General features: G+C 40.0%; 1 protein-coding gene across 1 annotated transcript in view; it reads right to left on the minus strand.

Annotated features, from left to right (window-relative positions):
• DCHS2 (dachsous cadherin-related 2) overlaps positions 1-24,204 on the minus strand; it is a 314,696-nt gene that overhangs the window by 11,149 nt on the left and 279,343 nt on the right. Inside the window, exon 16 of the mRNA XM_036852069.1 lies at positions 22,251-22,402. Coding sequence (XP_036707964.1) covers positions 22,251-22,402 — 152 coding nt within the window. The remainder of the gene's footprint in view (positions 1-22,250; positions 22,403-24,204) is intronic.

Genomic DNA, 24,204 nt, shown 5'->3' on the forward strand with positions numbered 1-24,204 from the left:
AAGTCAGGTACACGTGGAAAAATTTTACTAAAAATAATCAACTCATCATGTTCTCTGTCCCTGCTGCCTGCCCCTCCCCAATGTCATACTAAAGTCTCAGCCAAGACATCAAAGTTATGGCTCTGTTGATTCTTCCACTATAGCCATAACCACTCTTATTTTCACAGTATTACAACTTCAGGGGTTCCATGTAATGCCTATGTCAGGTTAAAAAAGCAAGATTCTTTGATATAGAGAGAAATATGATTCTGTTTCAAAACAAAAGGACAAGTCAATAGTTTGAAGAACAAATGAAAAATTATGAAGGTAGATCCACTGAAATTCTACACATAACTTCTAAGGGACCTCCAGTTTTCTGTGACGGCTCCTTGGCAGGTTTTGTAAAACTCTTAGCTGGTTCCATGTTAAGTTTGTTAAACTCTTAGCTGGTCCAACTGGTTCCATGTTCCAGAACTGCTGCCCTGATTAGTGTATCAGCAGAGACAATAAATGAAGCTGACCAGATAAAAACAGTCCCATTCTAGTCCCATAGTTCTCCTACTCTACCACTGATGGAAAGCTGCTTCTTACCATGTTAAAGTTTAAATGAGGCTTTGACCAGGCAGAATCTTTTCTGATTGCCTTAATACTTAAGATGGTGGTAGAAGATTTTTCAAAACTCTCTCTCAACAATATATTAAATGTATACCCAGAATTAAGTGTTCCTACTGAAATTCCAAGAGAAACAAAAATATCAGCCAAAATCATAACATCTCTGAAAGGAAGAGCTATGACTTCTGGTTATATCTACAAACGTTTTATTTCCTCTTCCTCTAGACATTCTGCTGTAATGATGGTAAAAGAATTTAAAATAAGGTATATGTTGATAAGGCTAAAAAAGAAAATGTGAGAAGATATTAGTGAGTGGATTGGGGGAGAAATTTCAACAAATTTCTGGAAAATGCAAGCAGATTGAGAAGTGGTTACAGGTAAGTGGGCCAGAGGAAACCATAGATTAAAATGCATTCTGCATTTGTAAAGAGATAAGGATGAGTGAGAAAAAGATTTGCCCTCATATAACCAAGGAGAAGCTCAAAACATGGCAAAGGGCAGGGTGAGATATCAAGCTAAAAATAAAGATTCTTTTAAACTCAAAATATGGAACAATCAAGTCCCCTTGCCCATTGCTCTTCACTCCCAGGCAAAACAATGTCTGATGTTCTTACTAAGAGTAAGTAATATCGAGGGACTGTCCCTGAAGAAATGAAATCCCCTCCCAAAGGGAAAAAAAACCTCTCTCTATATACTATTATTTGTATGTCTTCCTGCAAAGTAGTCAGGTTCTTCTCTGGTTCATCTGAAAGCCAAGTGTGCTGGTCAATGAGATCCACCCAGAGATTCTGACTTTGCTATTGCCTCACCTAGGACCAAGGATTGTTGGTTACTTACAGAAAGTCTCCCACATGAAAAAGACAGTGTAAAATAGACAAAGGGAAGAAATAAACCCAAAGGATGCAGAGATCTTGAAAGAGCAAAAGACAATGTAAAAACAATTCTAATTAATGTCCTTGGAGACATTAATAAAGATAATGCATAAAACAAGAACAAGGGAGAGTAGGGGCAAGATGGCGGAAGAGTAAGACGCGGAGATCACCTTCCTTCCCACAGATACAGTAGAAATACATCTACACGTGGAACTGCTCCTACAGAACACCCACTGAACGCTGGCAGAAGACGTCAGACCTCCCAAAAGGCAAGAAAATCCCCACGTACTTGGGTAGGGTAAAAGAAAAAAGAAATAACAGAGACAAAAGAATAGGGATGGGACCTGCGCCAGTGGGAGGGAGCCGTGAAGGAGGAAAGGTTTCCAGGCACTAGGAAGCCCCTTTGCGGGCAGAGACTGCGGGTGGCAGAGGGGGGAAGCTTCGGAGCCGCAGAGGAGAGCGCAGCCACAGGAGTGCGGAGGGCAAAGCGGAGAGACTCCCGCACAGAGGCTCGGCGCCAACCAGCACTCACCAGCCCGAGAGGCTTGTCTGCTCACCCGCCGAGGCGGGCGGGGGCTGGGAGCTGAGGCTCGGGCTTTGGTGCTAGCCGGGAGGGAGTCCGGGAAAAAGTCTGTAGCTGCCGAAGAGGCAAGAGACTTTTTCTTGCCTCTTTGTTTCGCGGCGTGCAAGGAGAGGGGATTCAGAGCGCTGCCTAAACGAAATCCAGAGACGGGTGCGAGCCGCGGCTATCAGCGCGGATCCCACAGCAACAGGGGCGCAGAGGGAAAAACGGAGAGATTCCCGCACAGAGGCTCAGCGCCGAGCAGCGCTCACCAGCCCGAGAGGCTTGTCTGCTCACCCGCCGGGGCGGGCGGGGCTGGGAGCTGAGGCGTGGGCTTCGGTCAGATCGCAGGGAGAGGACTGGGGTTGGCGGCGTGAACACAGCCTGAAGGGGTTGGCGTGCCGCGGCGAGCCAGGGGGGAGCCGGAGAGGAGGTCTGCAGCCGCCGAAGAGGCAAGAGACTTTTTCTTGCCTCTTTGATTCACAGCGCACAAGGAGAGGGGATTCAGAGCGCCGCCTAGACGAACTCCAGAGGCGGGCGCGAGCCGCGGCTAACAGTGCGGACCCCAGAGACGGGCGCGAGCCGCGGCCATCAGCGCGGACCCCAGAGACTGGTAGGAGACGCTAAGGCTGCTGCTGCCGCCACCAAGAAGCCTGTGTGCGAGCACAGGTCACTCTCCACACCGCCCCTCCCGGGAGCCGGTGCAGCTCGCCACTGCAACTTCCCCGGGAGAACACACGGCGTGCCTCAGGCTGCTGCAACGTCACGACGCCTTTGACGCCGCAGGCTCGCCCCGCCTCCTCCGTACCGCTCCCTCCCCCGGCCTGAGTGAGCCAGAGCCCCCGAAGCAGCTGCTCCTTTAACCCCGTTCTGTCTGGGTGGGGAACGGACGCCCTCAGGTGACGTACATGCAGAGGCGGGTCCAAATCCAAAGCTGAACGCTGGGAGCTGTAGGAACAAAGAAGAGAAAGGGAAATCTCTCCCAGCAGCCTCAGAAGCAGCGGATTAAAACTCCACAAACAACTTGATGTGCCTGCATCTGTTGAATACCTGAATAGACAACGAATCATCCCAAACTCAAAAGGTGGACTTTAGGAGCAGGATATATTAATTTCCCCTTTTCCTTTTTTTTGTGAGTGTATATGTGTATGCTTCTGGGTGAGATTTTGTCTGTATAGCTTTGCTGTCACCATTAGTCCTAGGGTTAGGTCTGTCCATTTTTTTTTTTTTTTAACTTAAAAAATTTTTTTTCCTAATATATGTTTTGTTAATAATTTTTTCCATATTTTCTATTTTTAGAAATTAAAAAAATTTTTAATAAGTTTTTTCATATTTTTTATTTTAAAAAATTAAAAATTTTTTTCTTAAAATTTTTTTTCTTATTTTTTACTATAAAAAATTAATAAATCTATCTTTAAAAATTAAAAAAAAAATTTTTTCTGAATACATTTACTCTTAATAATTTTTTTCTTATTTTTTATTATAATAGCTTTATTTTATTTTATTTTACCCTCTTTCTTTCTTTCTTTTTTTCTCCCTTATATTCTGAGCTGTGTGGACGAAAGGCTCTTGGTGCTCCAGCCAGGCATCAGGGCTGTGCCTCTGAGGTGGGAGAGCCAACTTCAGGACACTGGTCCACAAGAGACCTCCCAGCTCCACATAATACCAAACAGCAAAAATCTCTCAGAGATCTCCATCTCAACATCAAGACCCAGCTTCACTCAACGACCAGCAAGCTACAGTGCTGGACACCCTATGCCAAACAACTAGCAAGACAGGAACACAGCCCCATTCATTAGCAGAGAGGCTGCCTAAAATCACAATAAGACCACAGACACCCCAAAACACACCACCAGACGTGGATGTGCCCACCAGAAAGACAAGATCCAGCCTCATCCACCAGAACACAGGCACTAGTCCCCTCTGCCAGGAAGCCTACACAACCCACTGAACCAACCTTAGCCACTAGGGACAGATACAAAAACAACAGGAACTACGAACCTGCAGCCTGTGAAAAGGAAGCCCCAAACACAGTAAGATAAACAAAATGAGAAGACAGAAAAACACACAGCAGTTGAAGGAGCAAGATAAAAACACACCAGACCTAACAAATGAAGAGGAAATAGGCGGTCTACCTCAAAAAGAATTCAGAAAAATGATAGTAAAGATCATCTAAAATCTTGGAAATAGAATAGACAAAATGCAAGAAACATTTAACAAGGACCTAGAAGAACTAAAGAGGAACCAAGCAATGATGCAAAACACAATAAATGAAATTAAAAATACTCTAGAAGGGATCAATAGCAGAATAACTGAGGCAGAAGAACGGGTAAGTGACCTGGAAGATAAAATAGTGGAAATAATTACTGCAGAGCAGAATAAAGAAAAAACAATGAAAAGAACTGAGGACAGTCTCAGAGACCTCTGGGACAACATTAAACGCACCAACATTCGAATTATAGGGGTCCCAGAAGAAGAAGAGAAAAAGAAAGGGACTGAGAAAATATTTGAAGAGATTATAGTTGAAAACTTCCCTAATATGGGAAAGGAAATAGTTAATCAAGTCCAGGAAGCACAGAGAGTCCAATACAGGATAAACCCAAGGAGAAACACACCAAGACACATATTAATCAAACTGTCAAAAATTAAATATAAAGAAAACATATTAAAAGCAGCAAGGGAAAAACAACAAATAACACACAAGGGAATCCCCATAAGGTTAACAGCTGATCTTTCAGCAGAAACTCTGCAAGCCAGAAGGGAGTGGCAGGATATATTTAAAGTGATGAAGGAGAAAAACCTACAACCAAGATTACTCTACCCAGCAAGGATCTCATTCAGATGTGATGGAGAAATTAAAACCTTTACAGACAAGCAAAAGCTGAGAGAGTTCAGCACCACAAAACCAGCTTTACAACAAATGCTAAAGGAACTTCTCTAGGCAAGAAACACAAGAGAAGGAAAACACCTACAATAACAAACCCAAAACATTTAAGAAAATGGGAATAGGAACATACATATCAATAATTACCTTGAATGTAAATGGATTAAATGCTCCCACCAAAAGACACAGACTGGCTGAATGGATACAAAAACAAGACCCATATATATGCTGTCTACAAGAGACCCACTTCAGACCTAGAGACACATACAGACTGAAAGTCAGGGGATGGAAAAAGATATTCCATGCAAATGGAAATCAAAAGAAAGCTGGAGTAGCAATTCTCATATCAGACAAAAAAGACTTTAAAACAAAGAATATTACAAGAGACAAAGAAGGACACTATATAATGATCAAGGGATCGATCCAAGAGGAAGGTATAACAATTGTAAATATTTATGCACCCAACATAGGAGCACCTCAATACATAAGGCAAATACTAACAGCCATAAAAGGGGAAATCGACAGCAACACAATCATAGTAGGGGACTTTAACACCCCACTTTCACCAATGGACAGATCATCCAAAATGAAAATAAATAAGGAAACACAAGCTTTAAATGATACATTAAACAAGATGGACTTAATTGATATTTATAGGACATTCCACCCAAAAACAACAGAATACACATTTTTCTCAAGTGCGCATGGAACATTCTCCAGGATAGATCATATCTTGGGTCACAAATCAAGCCTTGGTAAATTTAAGAAAATTGAAATCGTATCAAGTATCTTTTCCGACCACAACGCTATGAGACTAGATATCAATTACAGGAAAAGACCTGTAAAAAATACAAACACATGGAGGCTACACAATACACTACTTAATAACGAAGTGATCACTGAAGAAATCAAAGGGGAAATCAAAAAATAGCTAGAAACAAATGACAATGGAGATACGACGACCCAAAACCTATGGGACGCAGCAAAAGCAGTGCTAAGAGGGAAGTTTATAGCAATACAAGCCTACCTCAAGAAACAGGAAACATCTCGAATAAACAACCTAACCTTGCACCTAAAGCAATTAGAGAAAGAAGAACAAAAAACCCCAAAGCTAGAAGAAGGAAAGAAATCATAAAGATCAGGTCAGAAATAAATGGAAAAGAAATGAAGGAAACAATAGCAAAAATCAATAAAACTAAAAGCTGGTTCTTTGAGAAGATAAACAAAATTGATAAACCATTAGCCAGACTCATCAAGAGAAAAAGGGAGAAGACTCAGATCAATAGAATTAGAAATGGAAAAGGAGAAGTAACCACTGACACTGCAGAAATACAAAAGATCATGAGAGATTACTACAAGCAACTCTACGCCAATAAAATGGACAACCTGGAAGAAATGGACAGATTCTAAGAAATGCACAAACTGCCGAGACTGAACCAGGAAGAAATAGAAAATATGAACAGACCAATCACAAGCACTGAAATTGAAACTGTGATTAAAAACCTTCCAACAAACAAAAGCCCAGGACCAGATGGCTTCACAGGTGAATTCTATCAAACATTTAGAGAAGAGCTAACACCTATCCTTCTCAAACTCTTCCAAAATATTGCAGAGGGAGGAACACTCCCAAACTCATTCTACGAGGCCACCATCACCCTGATACCAAAACCAGACAAAGATGTCACAAAGAAAACTACAGGCCAATATCACTGATGAACATAGATGCAAAAATCCTCAACAAAATACTAGCAAACAGAATCCAACAGCACATTAAAAGGATTATACACCATGATCAAGTGGGGTTTATCCCAGGAATGCAAGGATTCTTCAATATACGCAAATCAATCAATGTGATACACCATATTAACAAATTGAAGGAGAAAAACCATATGATCATCTCAATAGATGCAGAGAAAGCTTTCGACAAAATTCAACACCCATTTATGATAAAAGCCCTGCAGAAAGTAGGCATAGACGGAACTTTCCTCAACATAATAAAGGCCATATATGACAAACCCACAGCCAACATTGTCCTCAATGGTGAAAAACTGAAACCATTTCCACTAAGATCAGGAACAAGACAAGGTTGCCCACTCTCACCACTATTATTCAACATAGTTTTGGAAGTGTTAGCCACAGCAATCAGAGAAGACAAAGAAATAAAAGGAATCCAAATCGGAAAAGAAGAAGTAAAGCTGTCACTGTTTGCAGATGACATGATACTATACATAGAGAATCCTAAAGATGCTACCAGAAAACTCCTAGAGCTAATCAATGAATTTGGTAAAGTAGCAGGATACAAAATTAATGCACAGAAATCTCTTGCATTTCTATACACTAATGACGAAAAATCTGAAAGTGAAATTAAGAAAACACTCCCGTTTACCATTGCAACAAAAAGAATAAAATATCTAGGAATAAACCTACCTAAGGAGACAAAAGACCTGTATGCAGAAAATTATAAGACACTGATGAAAGAAATTAAAGATGATACAAATAGATGGAAAGATACACCATGTTCCTGGATTGGAAGAATCAACATTGTGAAAATGACTCTACTACCCAAAGCAATCTACAGATTCAATGCAATCCCTATCAAACTACCACTGGCATTTTTCACAGAACTACAACAAAAAGTTTCCCAATTTGTATGGAAACACAAAAGACCCCGAATAGCCAAAGCAATCTTGAGAACGAAAAATGGAGCTGGGGGAATCAGGCTCCCTGACTTCAGACTACTGTAGACAAAGCTACAGTAATCAAGACAGTTTGGTACTGGCACAAAAACAGAAATATAGATCAATGGAACAGGATAGAAAGCCCAGAGATAAACCCACGCACATATGGTCACCTTATCTTTGATAAAGGAGCCAAGCATATACAGTGGAGAAAAGATAGCCTCTTCAATAAGTGGTGCTGGGAAAATTGGACAGATACATGTAAAAGTATGAAATTAGAACACTCCCTGACACCATGCACAAAACTAAACTCAAAATGGATTAAAGACCTAAGTGTAAGACCAGACACTATCAAATTCTTAGAGGAAAACACAGGCAGAACACTCTATGACATACATCACAGCCAGATTCTTTTTGACCCAGCTCCCAGAGAAATGGAAATAAGAACACAAATAAACAAATGGGACCTAATGAAACTTAAAAGCTTTTGCACAGCAAAGGAAACCATAAACAAGACCAAAAGACAACCATCAGAATGGGAGAAAATATTTGCAAATGAAGCAACTTACAAAGGATTAATCTCCAAGATTTACAAGCAGCACATGCAGCTCAATAACAAAAAAACGAACAACCCAATCCAAAAATGGGCAGAAGACCTAAATAGACATTTCTCCAAAGAAGATATACAGATGGCCTACAGACACATGAAAGAATGCTCAACATCATTAATCATTAGAGAAATGGAAATCAAAACTACAATGAGATATCATCTCACACCGGTCAGAATGGCCATCATCAAAAAATCTAGAAACAATAAATGCTGGAGAGGGTGTGGAGGAAAGGGAACTCTCTTGCACTGTTGGTGGGAATGTAAATTGATACAGCCACTATGGAGAACAGTATGGAGGTGCCTTAAAAAACTACAAATAGAACTACCATACGACCCAGCAATCCCACTCCTGGGCATATACCCTGAGAAAACCATAGTTCAAAAAGAGTCATGTACCAAAATGTTCATTGCAGCTCTATTTACAATAGCCAGGACATGGAAGCAACCTAAATGTCCATCGACAGATGAATGGATAAAGAAGATGTGGCACATATATACAATGGAATATTACTCAGCCATCAAAAGAAATGAAATGGAGGTATTTGTAATGAGGTGGATGGAGTTAGAGTCTGTCATACAGAGTGATGTAAGTCAGAAAGAGAAAAACAAATACAGTATGCTAACACATATATACGGAATCTAAGAAAAAAAAAAAAAAAGGCCATGAAGAACCTAGTGGCAAGACGGGAATAAAGACACAGACCTACTAGAGAATGGACTTGAGGATATGGGGAGGGGGTGGGGTGAGATGTGACAGGGTGAGAGAGTGTCATGGACATATATACACTACCAAATGTAAAATAGAAAGCTAGTGGGAAGCAGCCGCATAGCACAGGGAGATCAGCTCGGTGCTTTGTGACCACCTAGAGGGGTGGGATGGGGAGGGTGGGAGGGAGGGAGATGCAGGAGGGAAGAGATATGGGAACATATTGTATATGTATAACTGATTAACTTTGTTATAAAGCAGAAGCTAACACACCATTGTAAGGCAATTATACTTCAATAAAGATGTTTAAAAAAAAAAAAAAAAAACAAGAACAAGATGCTATGGAAAAGCTCAAAGATCAAGGAAGAGCTTTTAGAAATAAAAAATATAAACTATTCAAAAATTTTCAAACCAAATAGTGAAAAAGAAAGTTTAGAAGGCTATAATTAAGAAAATCTCCCAGAAAAATAAAACAACAAAAATAAACCCACACACAACAAGAAATGGAAAGTAGGGAATAAAACATCACTGACAAAGGATCAATCCTGGCAGTCTAACTCTTGACTGAATAGGATCCAGGAAAAAGAGACAGGGCAAACTAAACAAATAAAACAAAACAATAAACAAAAGGGAGATAATTATCAGTGAAATAATACCAAAAATAGAAACATTTATCCTCATTAAAAGAGCATACCAAGTACTCAGCACAAGGAAAGACCCACACCAAAGTACATAATGACAAAATGTCCAAACACTGTAGATAAAGAAAATAACCTGAGAATTTCCACAGAGGATGGAAAAAACGAATCATATACCAAACACATAATTAGAATGGCATCAGATTTCTCAATATCAAAACTGAGTTTTAAAATATAACACAACAATGCCTTTAAAAATCTAAAAGAAATGTTCAGCTTCTATATTATCCATTGCATAAATCACATGTGAGAGTAGAATAAAGGCATTTTCAGATGTTCAAGAACTCAGAGAATTTACTTCCTTGGCACCTTTTCCTACAAAACTACTGGAAGAGAAAAGTAAGAGAAAGACACGGGATCTGAAAGTCATAGGCCCAACGTAGGAGAAGAGTAAACCAAAGTCACAAGTCATGGAGTCCAGCTTTGCAGCGGGCTTAGGGAGCCACACTGTCCAGCTGGATCAGGAAAGCAGAAAGCAGTAGGACTGAGGTCTCCAAGGAACAGAAGACTTCACAGAATATTTGATATGAGAAGCATATCAGGGGAGAAAGATGAGTGGGCATGTCTGACAGAGCTAATGGAATATTTACAAAGAATTAAGTACATGGATATAGCAAATCAGGTGAGCAAAGATAATCATTAATGCTGGGGATAAGGGGAAGGGGAAGGAAGGAAATATAATTATACAGTATGACCTGGCTCTGAAGTAAACACCTGTATACTCATTTTATGTAAACACTGATTATTGATTAAATTAATAGTGCTATGAATACAAAGAGAGAATTTGATGTAAGAAGGTAAAAATATTAAGCCTGAGAGACCTTCAAGATGGTGGGGGAGTAAGACGTGGAGATCACCTTCCTCCCCACAAATACATCAGAAATACATCTATATGTGGAACAACTCCTACAGAACACCTACTGAACGCTGGCAGAAGACCTCAGACCTCCCAAAAGGCAAGAAACTCCCCATGTACGTGGGGAGGGCAAAAGAAAAAAGAAAAAACAGAGACAAAAGAATACGGATGGGACCTGCACCTCTGGGAGAGAGCTGTGAAGGAGGAAAAGTTTCCACACACTAGGAAGCCCCTTCACTGGTGGAGACGGGGGTGTGGTCGGGGGGAAGCTTTGGAGCCACAGAGGAGAGCGCAGCAACAGGGGTGTGGAGGGCAAAGCAGAGAGATTTCTGCACAGAGGATGGGTGCCGACCAGCACTCACCAGCTTGAGAGGCTTGTCTGCTCACCCACTGGGGCGGGTGGGGGCTGGGAACTGAGGCTCTGGCTTCGGAGTTCAGATCCCATGGAGAGGACTGGGGTTGGCTGAGTGAACACAGCAAGGGGGTTAGTGTGCCACAGCTAACAAGGAGGGAGTCCGGTAAAAAGTTTGGAAGTGCCTAAGAGTCAAGAGACCATTGTTTCAGGGTGTGCCAAGAGAGGGGATTCCTTCCCTGTCTGCCCACAGAAGGCAGACCACTGCCTAAATGACCTCCAGAGGCAGGCATAAGCCACTGCTATCAGCACAGACACCAGAAAAGGGCATGAAACGCTAAGGCTGCTGCTGCTGCAGCCAACCAAAAATCCTGTGTGCAAGCACAGGTCACTATCCACACCTCCCCTCCTGGTAGCCTGTGCAGCCCACCAGTGCCAGGGTCCCGTAATCTAGGGACAACTTCCCTGGGAGAACACACAACATGCCTCAGGCTGTTGCAAAATCATGCTGGCCTCTGCCGCCCCAGGCTCACCCCGCATTCCATACCCCTTCCTCCTACCAGCCTGAGTAGCCAGAGACCCCTAATCAGCCTCTCCTTTAACCCCCTCCTGTCTGGGCTAAGAACAGGTGCCAGAGGGCGACCTACATGCAGAGGCAGGGCCAAATCCAAAGCTGAATCCCAGTAGCTGTGCGAACAAAGAAGAGAAAGGGAAATTTCTTCATGCAGCCTCAGGAGCAGCAGATTAAATCTCCACAATCAACTTGATGTACCCTGCATCTGTGGAATACCTGAATACACAACGAATCGTCCCAAAATTGAGGTGGTGGACTTTGGGAGGAATTGTAGAGTTGGGGTTTGCTGTATGCAACTGACTAGTTTCTGATTTTTATGCTTATCTTAGTGTAATTTTTAACGCTTGTTATCATTGGTGGATTTGTTTATTTGTTGGGTGCTCTCTTCTTTTTTTATTACTTTTTTATTTTAATAACATTTATTTTTTGTTTTAATAACTTTATTTCATTTTATTTTATTACTTTTTTTCCTCCCTTTTCTTCGAACTGTGTGACTGGCAGGGTCTTCATGCTCTGGCCAGGTGTCAGGCCTGAGCCTCGGAGGTGGGAGAGCTGAGTTCAGGACATTGGACCACCAAAGACCTCCCAGCCCCATGTAATATCAATTGGTGAGAGGTCTCCTAGAGACCTCTGTCTCAACGCTAAGACCCAGCTTCACTCAAGGATCAGCAAGCTCCAGTGCTGGACACACCATGCCAAACAACTAGTAAGACAGGGACACAACCGCACCCATTAATAGAGAGGCTGCCTAAAATCATAATAAGGTCACAGACACCCCAAAACACACCACCGGCCATGGTCCTGCCCACCAGAAAGACAAGATCCAGACTCATCCACCAGAACATGGGTACCAGTCGCCTCCACCAGGAAGCCTACACAACCCACTGAACCAACCTTACCCACTGGGGGCAGACACCAAATACAACAGGAACTATGAACTTGCAGCTTGCGGAAAGGAGACCCCAAACACAGTAAGTTAAGCAAAATAAGAAGACAGAGAAATACACAGCAGATGTAGGAGCAAAGTAAAAACCCACCACACCAAACAAATGAAGAGGAAATAGGCAGCCTACCTGAAAAAGAATTCAGAGAAATGAAAGTAAAAATGATCCAAAATCTTGGAAATAGAATGGAGAAAATACAAGAAACGTTTAACACGGACGTAGAACTAAAGAGCAAACAATGATGAATAACAAAATAAATGAAATTAAAAATTCTCTAGAAGGAATCAGTAGCAGAATAACTGAGGCAGAAAAACGGATAAGTGAACTGGAAGATAAAATAGTGGAAATAACTTCCACAGAGCAGAATAAAGAAAAAAGAATGAAAAGAATAGAGGACAGTCTCAGAGACCTCTGGGACAACATTAAACACACCAACATTTGAATTATAGGGGAGCCAGAAGAAGAAGAGAAAAAGAATGGGAGTGAGAAAATATTTGAAGAGATTATAGTTGAAAACATCCCTAATATGAGAAAGGAAATAGTCAATCAAGTCCAGGAAGCACAGAGAGTCCCATAGAGTATAAATCCAAGGAGAAACACGCCAAGACACATATTAATCAAACTATCAAAAATTAAATACAGAGAAAAAATATTAAAAGCAGCAAGGGAAAAGCAACAAATAACATACAAGGGAATCCCCATAAGGTTAACAGCTGATCTTTCAACAGAAACTCAGGGAGCCAGAAGGGAGTGGCAGGACATATTTAAAGTGATGAACGGGAAAAATCTAAAATCAAGATTACTCTACCGAGAAAGGACTTCATTCAGATTCGATAGAGAAATTAAAAGCTTTTCAGACAAGCAAAAGCTAAGAGAAATCAGCACCACCAAACCATTTTAAAACAAATGCTAAAGGAACTTCTCCAGGCAGGAAACACAACAGAAGGAAAAGACCTACAATAACAAACCCAAAACAATTAAGAAAATGGTAATAGGAACATACATATCAATAATTACCTTAAATGTAAATGGATTAAATAGTCCAACCAGAAGACATAGACTGGCAGAATGGATACAAAACAAGACCCTTATATGTGCTGTTAAAAGAGACCCACTTCTAACCTAGGGACACATACAGACTGAAAATGAGGGGATGGAAAAAGATATTCCATGTAAATGGAAATCAAAAGAAAGCTGGAGTAGCAATTCTCATATCAGACAAAATAAACTTTAAAATAAACCTATTACAAGAGACAAAGAAAGGCACTACATAATGATCAAGGGATCAATCCAAGAAAAAGACAAAACAATTGTAAATATTTATGCACCCAACATAAGAACACCTCAGTACATAAGGCAAATGCTAACAGCCATAAAAGGGGAAATTGACAGCAACACAGTAATAGTAGGGGACTTTAAGACCCCACTTTCACCAATGGACAGATCATCAAAAATGAAAATAAATAAGGAAACACAAGCTTTAAATGACACATTTAACAAGATGGACTTAATTGATATTTATAGGACATTCCATCCACAAACAACAGAATACATTTTCTTCTCAAGTGCTTATGGAACATACTCCAGGATAGATCATATATTGGGTCACAAATCAAGCCTGGGTAAATTTAAGAAAATTGAAATTTTATCAAGTATCTTTTCTGACCACAACGCTATGAGATCAGATATCAGTAACAGGAAAAAAACTGTAAAAAATACAAATGCATGGAGGCTAAACGATACACTACTAAATAACCAAGAGATCACTGAAGAAATCAAAGAGGGAATCAAGAAACACCTAGAAGCAAATGACAATGAAAACACGATGACCCAAACCCTATGGGATGCAGCAAAAGCAATCTAACAGGGAAGTTTATAGCAATGTAATCCTACCTCAAGAAACAAGAAAAATCTCAAATAAGCAACCTAACCTTACACCTAAAGCAATTAGAGAAAGAAGAACAAAAGAACCCCAAAGTTAGCAGAAGGAAAGAAATCATAAAGAAATCATAAAGATCAGATCAGAAATAAATGAAAAAGAAATGAAGGAAAAAATAGCAAAGATCAATAAAACTAAAAGCTGGTTCTTTGAGAAAAGCTGTTAAACAAAACGATAAACCATTAACCAGACTCATCAAGAAAAAAAGGGAGAAGACTCAAATCAATAGAATTAGAAATGAAAAAGGAGAAGTAACTACTGACCCTGCAGAAATACAAAGGATCATGAGAGATTACTACAAGGAACTCTATGCCAATAAAATGGACAACCTGGAAGAAATGGACAAATTCTCAGAATTCAACCTTCTGAGACTGAACCAGGAAGAAATAGAAAATATAAACAGACCAATTACAAGCACTGAAATTGAAACTGTGATTAAAATTCTTCCAGCAAACAAAAGTCCAGGACCAGATGGCTCTACAGGCGAATTCTATCAAACATTTAGAGAAGAGCTAACACCTATCCTTCTCAAACTCTTCTAAAATATAGCAGAGGGAGGAACACTCCCAAATTCATTCTACGAGGCCACCATCACCCTGATACCAAAACCAGACAAAGATGTCACAAAGAAAGAAAACTACAGGCCAATACCACTGATGAACATAGATGCAAAAATCCTCAACAAAATACTGGCAAACAGAACACAACAGCACATTAAAAGGATCATACACCATGATCAAGTGGGGTTTATCCCAGGAATGCAAGGATTCTTCAATACACACAAATCAATCAATGTAATACACCATATTAACAAATTGAAAGATAAAACCCATATGATATATATACAGAATCAAGAAAAAAATGGTTCTGAAGAACCTTGGGGCAGGACAGGCATAATGACACAGACGTAGAGAATCGACTTGAGGACACAGGGAGGGGGAAGGGGAAGCTGGGATGAAGTGGGAGAGTGGTATGGACATATATACACTACCAAATGTAAAATAGATAGCTAGTGGGAAGTAGCTGCATAGCACAGGGAGATCAGCTCAGTGCTTTGTGACCACCTAGAGGGGTGGGATAGGGAGGATGGGAGGGAGATGCAAGAGGGAGGAGATATGGGGATATATGTATATGTATAGCGGATTCACTTTGTTATACAGCAGAAACTAACACAACAATGTAAAGCAATTGTACTCCAATAAAGATATTTTAAAAACAACCTATATGATAATCTCAATAGATACAGAAAAAGCTTTGGACAAAATCCAACACCCATCTATCATATAGACACTCTCCAGAAAGCAGGCACAGAGGGAACCTAATTCAATATAATAAAGGCCATGTATGACACCCACAGCCAACATTGTTCTCAATGGTATAAAACTGAAATAATTTCCTCTAAGATCAGAACGAAGACAAGATTGCCCACTCTCAACACTATTATTCAACATAGTTTTGGAAGTGTTAGCCACAGCAATCAGAGAAGAAAAAGAAATAAAAGGAATCCAAATCAGAAAAGAAGAAGTAAAGCTGTCACTGCAGATGACATGATACTATACATAGAGAATCCTAAAGATGCTACCAGAAAACTACTAGAGCTAATCAATGAATTTAGTAAAGTTGCAGGATACAAAATTAATGCACAGAAATCTCTTGCATTCCTATACATTACTGATGAAAAATCTGAAAGAGAAATTAAGGAAGCACTCTCATTTACCATTGCAACAAAGAGAATAAAATGCCTAGGAATAAACCTACCTAAGGAGACAAAAGACCTGTATGCAGAAAACTATAAGACACAGATGTAAGAAATTAAGACGATACAACAGATAGAGAGATATACCATGTTCTTGGATTGGAAGAATCAGCATTGTGAAAATGACTGAACTACCCAAAGCAATCTACAGATTCAATGCAATACCTATCAAACTACCAGTGGCATTTTTCATAGAACTAGAACTAAAAAGTTCACAATTTGTATGGAAACACAAAAGACCCCGCATAGCCAAAGCAATCTTGAGAAAGAATAGCAGAGCTGGAGGAATCAGGCTCCCTGACTTCAGACTATACTACAAAGATACAGAAATCAAGACAGTATGGTACTGGCACAAAAACAGAAATATAGATCAATGGAACAGGATAGAAAGCCCAGAGATAAACCCATGCACATATGGTCACCTTATTTTTGATAAAGGAAGCAAGAATATACAATGAGAAAACACAGCCTCTTCAATAAGTGGTGCTGGAAAAACTGGACAGGTACATGTAAAAGTATGAAATTAGAACACTCCCTAACACTATACACAAAAATAAACTCAAAATGGATTAAAGACCTAAATGTGAGGCCAGACACTATAAAACTCTTAGATGAAAACAGAGGCAGAACACTCTATGACATAAATCACAGCAAGACCCTCTCTGACCCACCTCCTAGAGAAATGGAAATAAAAACAAAAATAAACAAATGGGACCTATTGAAACTTAAAAGCTTTTGCACAGAAAAGGAAACCATAAACAAGACGAAAAGACAACCCTCAGAATGGGAGAAAATATTTGCAAATGAAGCAACTGACAAAGGATTAATCTCCAAAATATACAAGCAGCTCTTGCAGCTCAATATCAAAAAACAAACAACCCAATCCAAAAATGGGTAGAAGACATAAACAGACATTTCTCCAAAGAAGATATACAGATTACCAACAAACACATGAAAGGATGCTCAACATCACTAATCATTAGAGAAATGCAAATCAAAACTACAATGAGGTTATCACCTCACACCAGTCAGAATGGCCATCATCAAAAAATCTACAAACAATAAATGCTGGAGAGGGTGTGGAGAAAAGGGAACCCTCTTGCACTGTTGGTGGGAATGTAAATTGATGCAGCCACTATGGAGAACAGTATGGCAGTTCCTTAAGAAACTAAAAATAGAACTACCATACGACCCAGCAATCAAACTACTGGGCATATACCCTGAGAAAACCGTAATTCAAAAAGAGTCACATATCACAATGTTCATTGAAGCATGATTTACAATTGCCAGGATATGGAAGCAACCTAAGTGTCCATCGACAGATGAGTGGATAAAGAAGATGTGGCACATATATACAATGGAATATTACTCAGCCATAAAAAGAAACGAAATTGAGTTATTTGTAGTGAGGTGGATGGACCTAGAGTCTGCCATACATAATGAAGTAAGTCAGAAAGAGAAAAACAAATACCATATGCTAACACATATATATGGAATCTAAAAAAAAAAAAAAGGTCCTGAAGAACCTAGGGACAGGACAAGGATAAAGCTGCAGACGTAGAGAATGGACTTGAGGACACGGGGAAGGTGAAGGGCAAGCTGGGACAGAGTGATATTGACATATATACAATCCCAAATGTAAAATAGCTAGTGGGAAACAGCCACATAGCACCAGGAGATCAGCTCAGTGCTTTGTGACCAGAGGGGTGGGATAGGGAGGGTGGGAGGGAGTTGTAAGAGGGATGATATGGGGATATATGTATATGTATAGCTGATTCACTCTGTTATAAAGCAGAAACTAACACACCATTGTAAAGCAATTATACTCCAATAAAGACGTTAAAAAAATTTAAAAATTAAAAATAAAAGAGGGAGGAGATATATGTATAGGTATAGCTGATTCACTTTGTTATACAACAGAAACTAACACAACAATGTAAAGCAATTATACTCCAATAAAGATGTTAAAAAGAAAATATCATCACACCAAAAAAAAAAAAATGATATTGTTCTATGTATTTGGCTCTACTGTTGATTGGTGTGTAAAAGTTTATGGCCACTGTACACTGCCTGTATTGGTTTTTTTATCATAAAATGCCCCTCTTTCTCTTGCTTTAAAAAATGATATTCTTCTATGTATTTGGCTGTACTGTTGATTGGTATGTAAAGGTTTACGGCTATGTACACTGCATGTATTAGTTATCATAAAATGTCCCTCTCTCTTATTAAAAAAAAAAAAGAAAATCAATCTGTTAACTTGAGTTTTAACTTAACTTCACCGTTTTGTATTAATTAACCTACAAATGAGACAGTGTGTACTTTATCTTGTTAGGAAACAATTTGGGACAAGTATATTCCTTTCAAACTCTTTAAATTAAGGAGTACTTTTGCAGATTCCAATCCAAACACATTCTGAAAGCTTATTCTTTCATGCAGTCAACCTTTCCTCTTGGTTTCCATGAAACCACCTTTTCCAGGTTCTGTTCTGATGTTTGTAGTCCCTGAATCTATCTTGCTGGCTGCTTTTGCTCTGTCTGGCCCCCAAGTGGTGATAATCCCCCAAATTCTCATTTCACATAGTGTCCTAGGTAATTCCATTTTACACATTTTCCCTGGATGAAGTCCAAGTCTAAATCCTGAATGAAGATCTCTTTCCTGAGCTCCAGATCATTATTTTTAATTGCCAAAGGAGTATCTTTACTTTTGCTCTTGCACTGCCCCTTCAAACTCAAAATGCCCGGAAAAAAAAATCCCAATCCCAATCTATTCTTCTTCCTGCCTTTCCTATGTGGAAACTTCAGAAGCATTTTCTATCTCTTTCTTTGTTGAGTAAATTCAACTGATCACCATGTTCCTATGGATTCCGTATCTGAATCAACTAGTAAGTATGTCCCCTCCTCCCATCCTCACAGCTTCATCCACATAACAGACCTTTGTCAGCTGTTGTCTAGCTTAACTGGTCTCTCTGATGCTGGTTCTCTGTCTTGCAAGACATCCATTACCAGCTGTCCTTAAAAATAAAGATCTGAGCATGAACTCAACTGCTTACACTTTTATATAGACTACAGAATAGAGTACAATTTCCAGTATATGGCATATAAAGTTCTCTAAAATGTGCCTGTGACCTACCAGACTCTTTTTTTTGTTGCTTTGTTTTGTTTTTCAGATCACTGAGTGAGATTTTTCCCCCAGTTTTATTCAGATATAATTGATACATAGCACTGTAAACGTTTAAGGTGTACAGCATAATTTGACTTACATATACTGTGAAATCATTACCACAATAAGTTTAGTTAACATCCATTATTTCACATAGATGCAAAAAAATGAAAACTGTATTTCCTCTTGTGATGAGAACCCTTAGAACCTACTGTCTTAACAACTTTCCTGTATATCTTACAGCAGTGTTAGCTGTAGTCATCATGTTGTACATTATATCCCCAGTACTTATCTTATTGGAAGTTCGTACGTTTTGACTATCTTCCTCCTATTCCTCCACACCCCCAGCCTCTTTTTTATAATCCCACATTCAAGTGCTTCTCAGGTGCTCTGTACCACTTGTTACTTCCAAATATATGAAACACTTTCACATGTCCATGTCCTTCCTCATGCTTCTTGCCTGGAAAGCCTTTATTCCCTTTTCCATGGGGACTCAACAGACTCGGGTTCCAATCCCAGCCTTGCTGCTTATGAGTCATGTATTTTGGAAAAGATAATTAACATTTCAGCCCATTTCCTACCTTGTATATATAACTGCTTTTTATTTTTTGTCTCACAGTCATAATGAGTATTCAATGGAGTGTAACATTGCTCCTGGCAATAACTGCTCTTTGACCTTGAATATTTATGCTACAGAAAGTGAATTTTTAAACATTTAAATTTGCCTAGGACTTTTTTGTTGCTCGTTTTTATTTAAAGTCCCTGAAAAGACTAACTAAATCTTTGCCCTAAAGTTTTATAAGACTTACATTAATATCGATTACCAACTTAAGCAGGGATAAATCTCACCCCATCAGTTATAACTCAAGCAGTGGAGAGCAGTGATTCAAATCCCATCTCTGCATGCTCACAACTAGACATGGGTTATTTCACGATTGTGAGTTGGAACTTATTTTATATTACTATTTTAAGTTTCTAAAGTGATTTTTCTGTTTTGTTTTTGTAAACATACAGGTATATACTCTAAAGATTCATTCACATGATACAGTAAGAAGCCCTACTATGACCATTCACACAGGCAAGAATCTCAGTTCTACATTTACTGGCTGCCTATTCCTGGCAAAAGACTTTACATCTCTGAATTTTAGTTTCCTCACTCTGTAGATCTTAAGTCTGTTATGAGAATTCAACCGGTAAAGCAGGTGCTCCATAAATGGCACCTATTGTGATTATTACTATGCTTCCTGCCATGGGTTATTAGGGCACTTGATTTTCGAGTCCCCTAAAAACAAGAACTGTTTCATGTGTCTTTATATCCCCAGTCTCATGCTTGGTAAATAGTTTTTAAAATTCAGAAATATCAGTCAGACAGAACTAAAGAACTAATTTGTCATAGTCTGTCCACTGAGTTTTCCTGTATGTGGCTTAATATGAGAACTAAAAATTATTTAATGCATTTATATTGAGTAGAATCACAACTGACAATATCTTCCTCCCCGTCATTTTATACTGTAAAAGAGAGAGCTAGAATTGGGAATATCTTCCTCTGTCAGACAAAATAGTGAAATACAAAAGTTAAAAACAAAAGTTAAAAGGTAAATGACATCTTTTCCAAAACATTCACTAAAGGTTTAACAGGCTGGGGAAAATCCTCCTATTTTTCTCACTGCCTTAAATGTCAGGAAAAGCACTAAAAAGGCAGAGAAGCCACAAGGGGGCAGGGAAGGGGGAAAACCTGGAGACGCAGGGGGTTGAAAATGTTCCCTTGCCTCGGTGACAGTGGAGACTGTGTGTGTGTGTGTGTGTGTGTGTGTGTAAGCATGAGTGTGGTTGCCCCTGAGTCTCTCTGTGGCAGTGTGTGCAGATTTCATCTTCTCTCAGTTCCTGCTTCTCCCAGCTTAAATTCATGAGGAATTGGAGAGGGGCGCTTTTAAATATTGGGACCAATTTAAATGTTGGGAATGGGAACGTTGAAACTGTGACTCAAATAGGAAAATGCTGAAAGGAGTTAAATTTAATTGTTAATTATGCTCCATTGAGTAAGAACATTGTAACAGAAAGTCATTGCAATCAGGAAATGCTTAGTTCCTGGAGCATAGCAGACCTTCAAGAATCTCTGAATTTGTAATCACTCAGTTGGCAACTAGGCTGAGATTTACCTGCAGTCATCTATGGAGAGAAAATAAAAAGCTTTACATTTAAAATTACTATAGATACAATGTAGCAGGAATAGATATAACATATTTATACAATTGATTTTAATATATTTATATAGTAAGTATCATGACAATTGATTACACTAAAATAATCCTGAAAAAATTATACTAGTTAACACAGGGTAAGGTCTTAAACTAAACTTTTAAAATACCTTTGAAGTAATATTTTGAAATATATTAAACAAAAAGAACTAAAAACTTAATCAAACGTTTAGAGTTGGGAAGTTTTTCAGAGTTAAATTAATCCAGTCCACCCAGCAACAGATCCCATTTTAATTGGCTCTTGCTACTCAACCACAGGAATACACCACACTTTCTTCATATAACATGTAAGTAGTCTGGCCTAGGAGAATATTGACACTCGGGTATCTTGTATTCCTGTTTTTTCCCTCAATAGAAGGTCTGCTCTGTAGCTTGTAGGGTGGAAATAGTGTGACTTGGCATTAGAACACCTGGCAGTGAGACCATGATTAATGGTTAAATGGTTCTGTAACCCTGAGTGAGACACTGCATGTCCCTTGTCTCATTAGTGAGTGAGAAGAGGCCTAACTGAACTTCTCTGGAGGTGACCGTGAGGATTAAAGGAAACACTGTCTGTGCATGGCCTTTCGGAAGAACATACAAATACAAGGCAGACTGAAATGCATGATAAGGAAGTCAAGCCTCCCTTTGACCCCAGGCTTCCCAAGTGACCACCTCCCCAGAGACAAACAAGGTTCACAGTTTCTTAGGTTTTCTTCCCGAAGTCGTCCAACTTTATGAGTGTGCTTTTACTCAAAGAGGCCTGCAGGGTAAGCACTGTGGGGCAACAAAGCAGAATAGCCGGTCAAACGGATCTGAGTCTTGGACAAACCTGTAGGCTCTGGTGTACTCATAATCCAGAACTGCACTTGCTGTTAGCACACCGCTCAGCGTGTCCATCTGGAACACTTGTCCTTGGTTGCTGGAGAGAATAGAATACTCGATGAGGCCGTTTGTCCCACTGTCCTGGTCTGTGGCAAAAACCTGTGAGGAAGCAACTCCTCCATTAGGTAAGGATTGAATCTGCAGAATGGGTTAAGCCTGTTTTTCAGAGAAATGCATTATGAAAGAATCACATTGTCAAACACACTTTAAAGACAATGACCAAAGGAATATTAGCCATGGCTGAAGCTTACATTTATATTAAAGTGGATAATGGGTGAGAAGACTATTCTGCAGATTCATTGAAAGGATTTCCAAGTAATTTTCAGTAGGAGTACTGCATGTTTTGCGCTAAATGAAACAAAACCTAGATTTAGTGCTAACAAAGTTAGATCCTGGTGATTTATTTGATGAGTTGTCCAAGTACTAGTGTTGAAGATAAAACAAAAGTTCTGCATCACTCTACATTGAGATATATTATTTAGTCTGCTTTACATTTTAATCACAAACTAATTCTATTAGTGGATTCAAGATCTTGTTTAAGAACAAGCTGATGGATTAATTTCTTTCTATTTTTTTTTTAAATATTTATTTATTTATTTATTTGGCTGTGCTGGGTCTTAGTTGTGGCATGTGGGATCTTTAGTTGTGGCATGCAAACTCTTAGTTGTGGCATGCGGGATCTAGTTCCCTGACCAGGGGTGGAACCAGGCCCCCTGCATTGGGAGCATGAAGTCTTAGCCACTGGACTATCAGGGAAGTCCCTCTTTCTATTTATTTTTATCTTCTAGGCCCCTCAGCCTTGGCCTGAGCTCCCATCCCCTGTCATCACTTTCCTGGGTGACTGTACTGATGTCCTAGTGGGTTTTTGCTTCTAACTCCCTTCCTTTTCAATCTATCCTTCACACTGCTGCCAGAGTTCTCAGGGGATCCAGAACCTCATCAGGACCTCATCAGGAGGGCACACACCAGCTATTTGGTACAGAAAGGCAGCAATAGACAGTTCCCTTTGAGATCACAAGGAAGAGAAACTTATCTGCATAGCAGCAGAATAAAGTCCATCATATCCCCTAGGCCGTACATTTAAAAGAGTTACAGAGAGTAGGCCTCCCAGGAGGCGTATCAGTTAGGGTCTTTGGATGCCAGCAACACAAATCCACTATGGCCAACTTCACCAGGAAAGAAACATAGCAGAAAGACAGTGCCCAGGTGAAGCACAAGAACCTGAACAGCTCTAGGGTACAGCTTCTTTGATCTATTGCCATCAAGATGAATCAGCTCTAATATGTCTCTGTCTGGTGTCCTACCACCCAAGATTCAAATTCCAGGGAGAATAAGTCTCTATGGGACCGAGGCAGTTGACAGCAGCTTGTGGCAGGGTGGGGTGGGGGAGAGGTCACCACTTTGACCGACAATCCCACCAAGACTGCATCTGGCAGAGGAGGGTCAGCTCCTAAAGGGAGTTTGTGGGCCTGCAACCAAAAGGAGGGCACGTAGGCAGTGTGGTAGCAAAAAGCAAGAACTCCAGAGCCTTCTACCTTCCTGTCTATCTGAACAGGATACAGGCAAATGGCAGTTCTAGTTTCCTGGAAACTAAATGATCTAAAAATACGAAGAACAAAGTTCCTTGTATCCATCTCTGACTGGGCCTTCTCGAAGGTTTTATCACCTGAAACACTGGCAGGTCGGGCTGTCTCCCTGTCGGGTGTACATGGGCTTTAATGGGGCCCTCACTTTCACATATTCCACATGAGTGGTCTAGCTCTGTCCAAGTTAGCATGTGCGACAAAGCGTGATGTACCAGCGCCCCAGGGAGGAGTCCTCTGTGACCAAGCAGGCCCCGCAGTGGAGCTGGAGGCATCCATGATCCCCGCTGAACAGGCGTCACTGGGGGTGCGGGGGCT

Source organism: Balaenoptera musculus, chromosome 5 (assembly GCF_009873245.2).
Source record: "Balaenoptera musculus isolate JJ_BM4_2016_0621 chromosome 5, mBalMus1.pri.v3, whole genome shotgun sequence".
Lineage (NCBI taxonomy): Eukaryota > Metazoa > Chordata > Mammalia > Artiodactyla > Balaenopteridae > Balaenoptera > Balaenoptera musculus.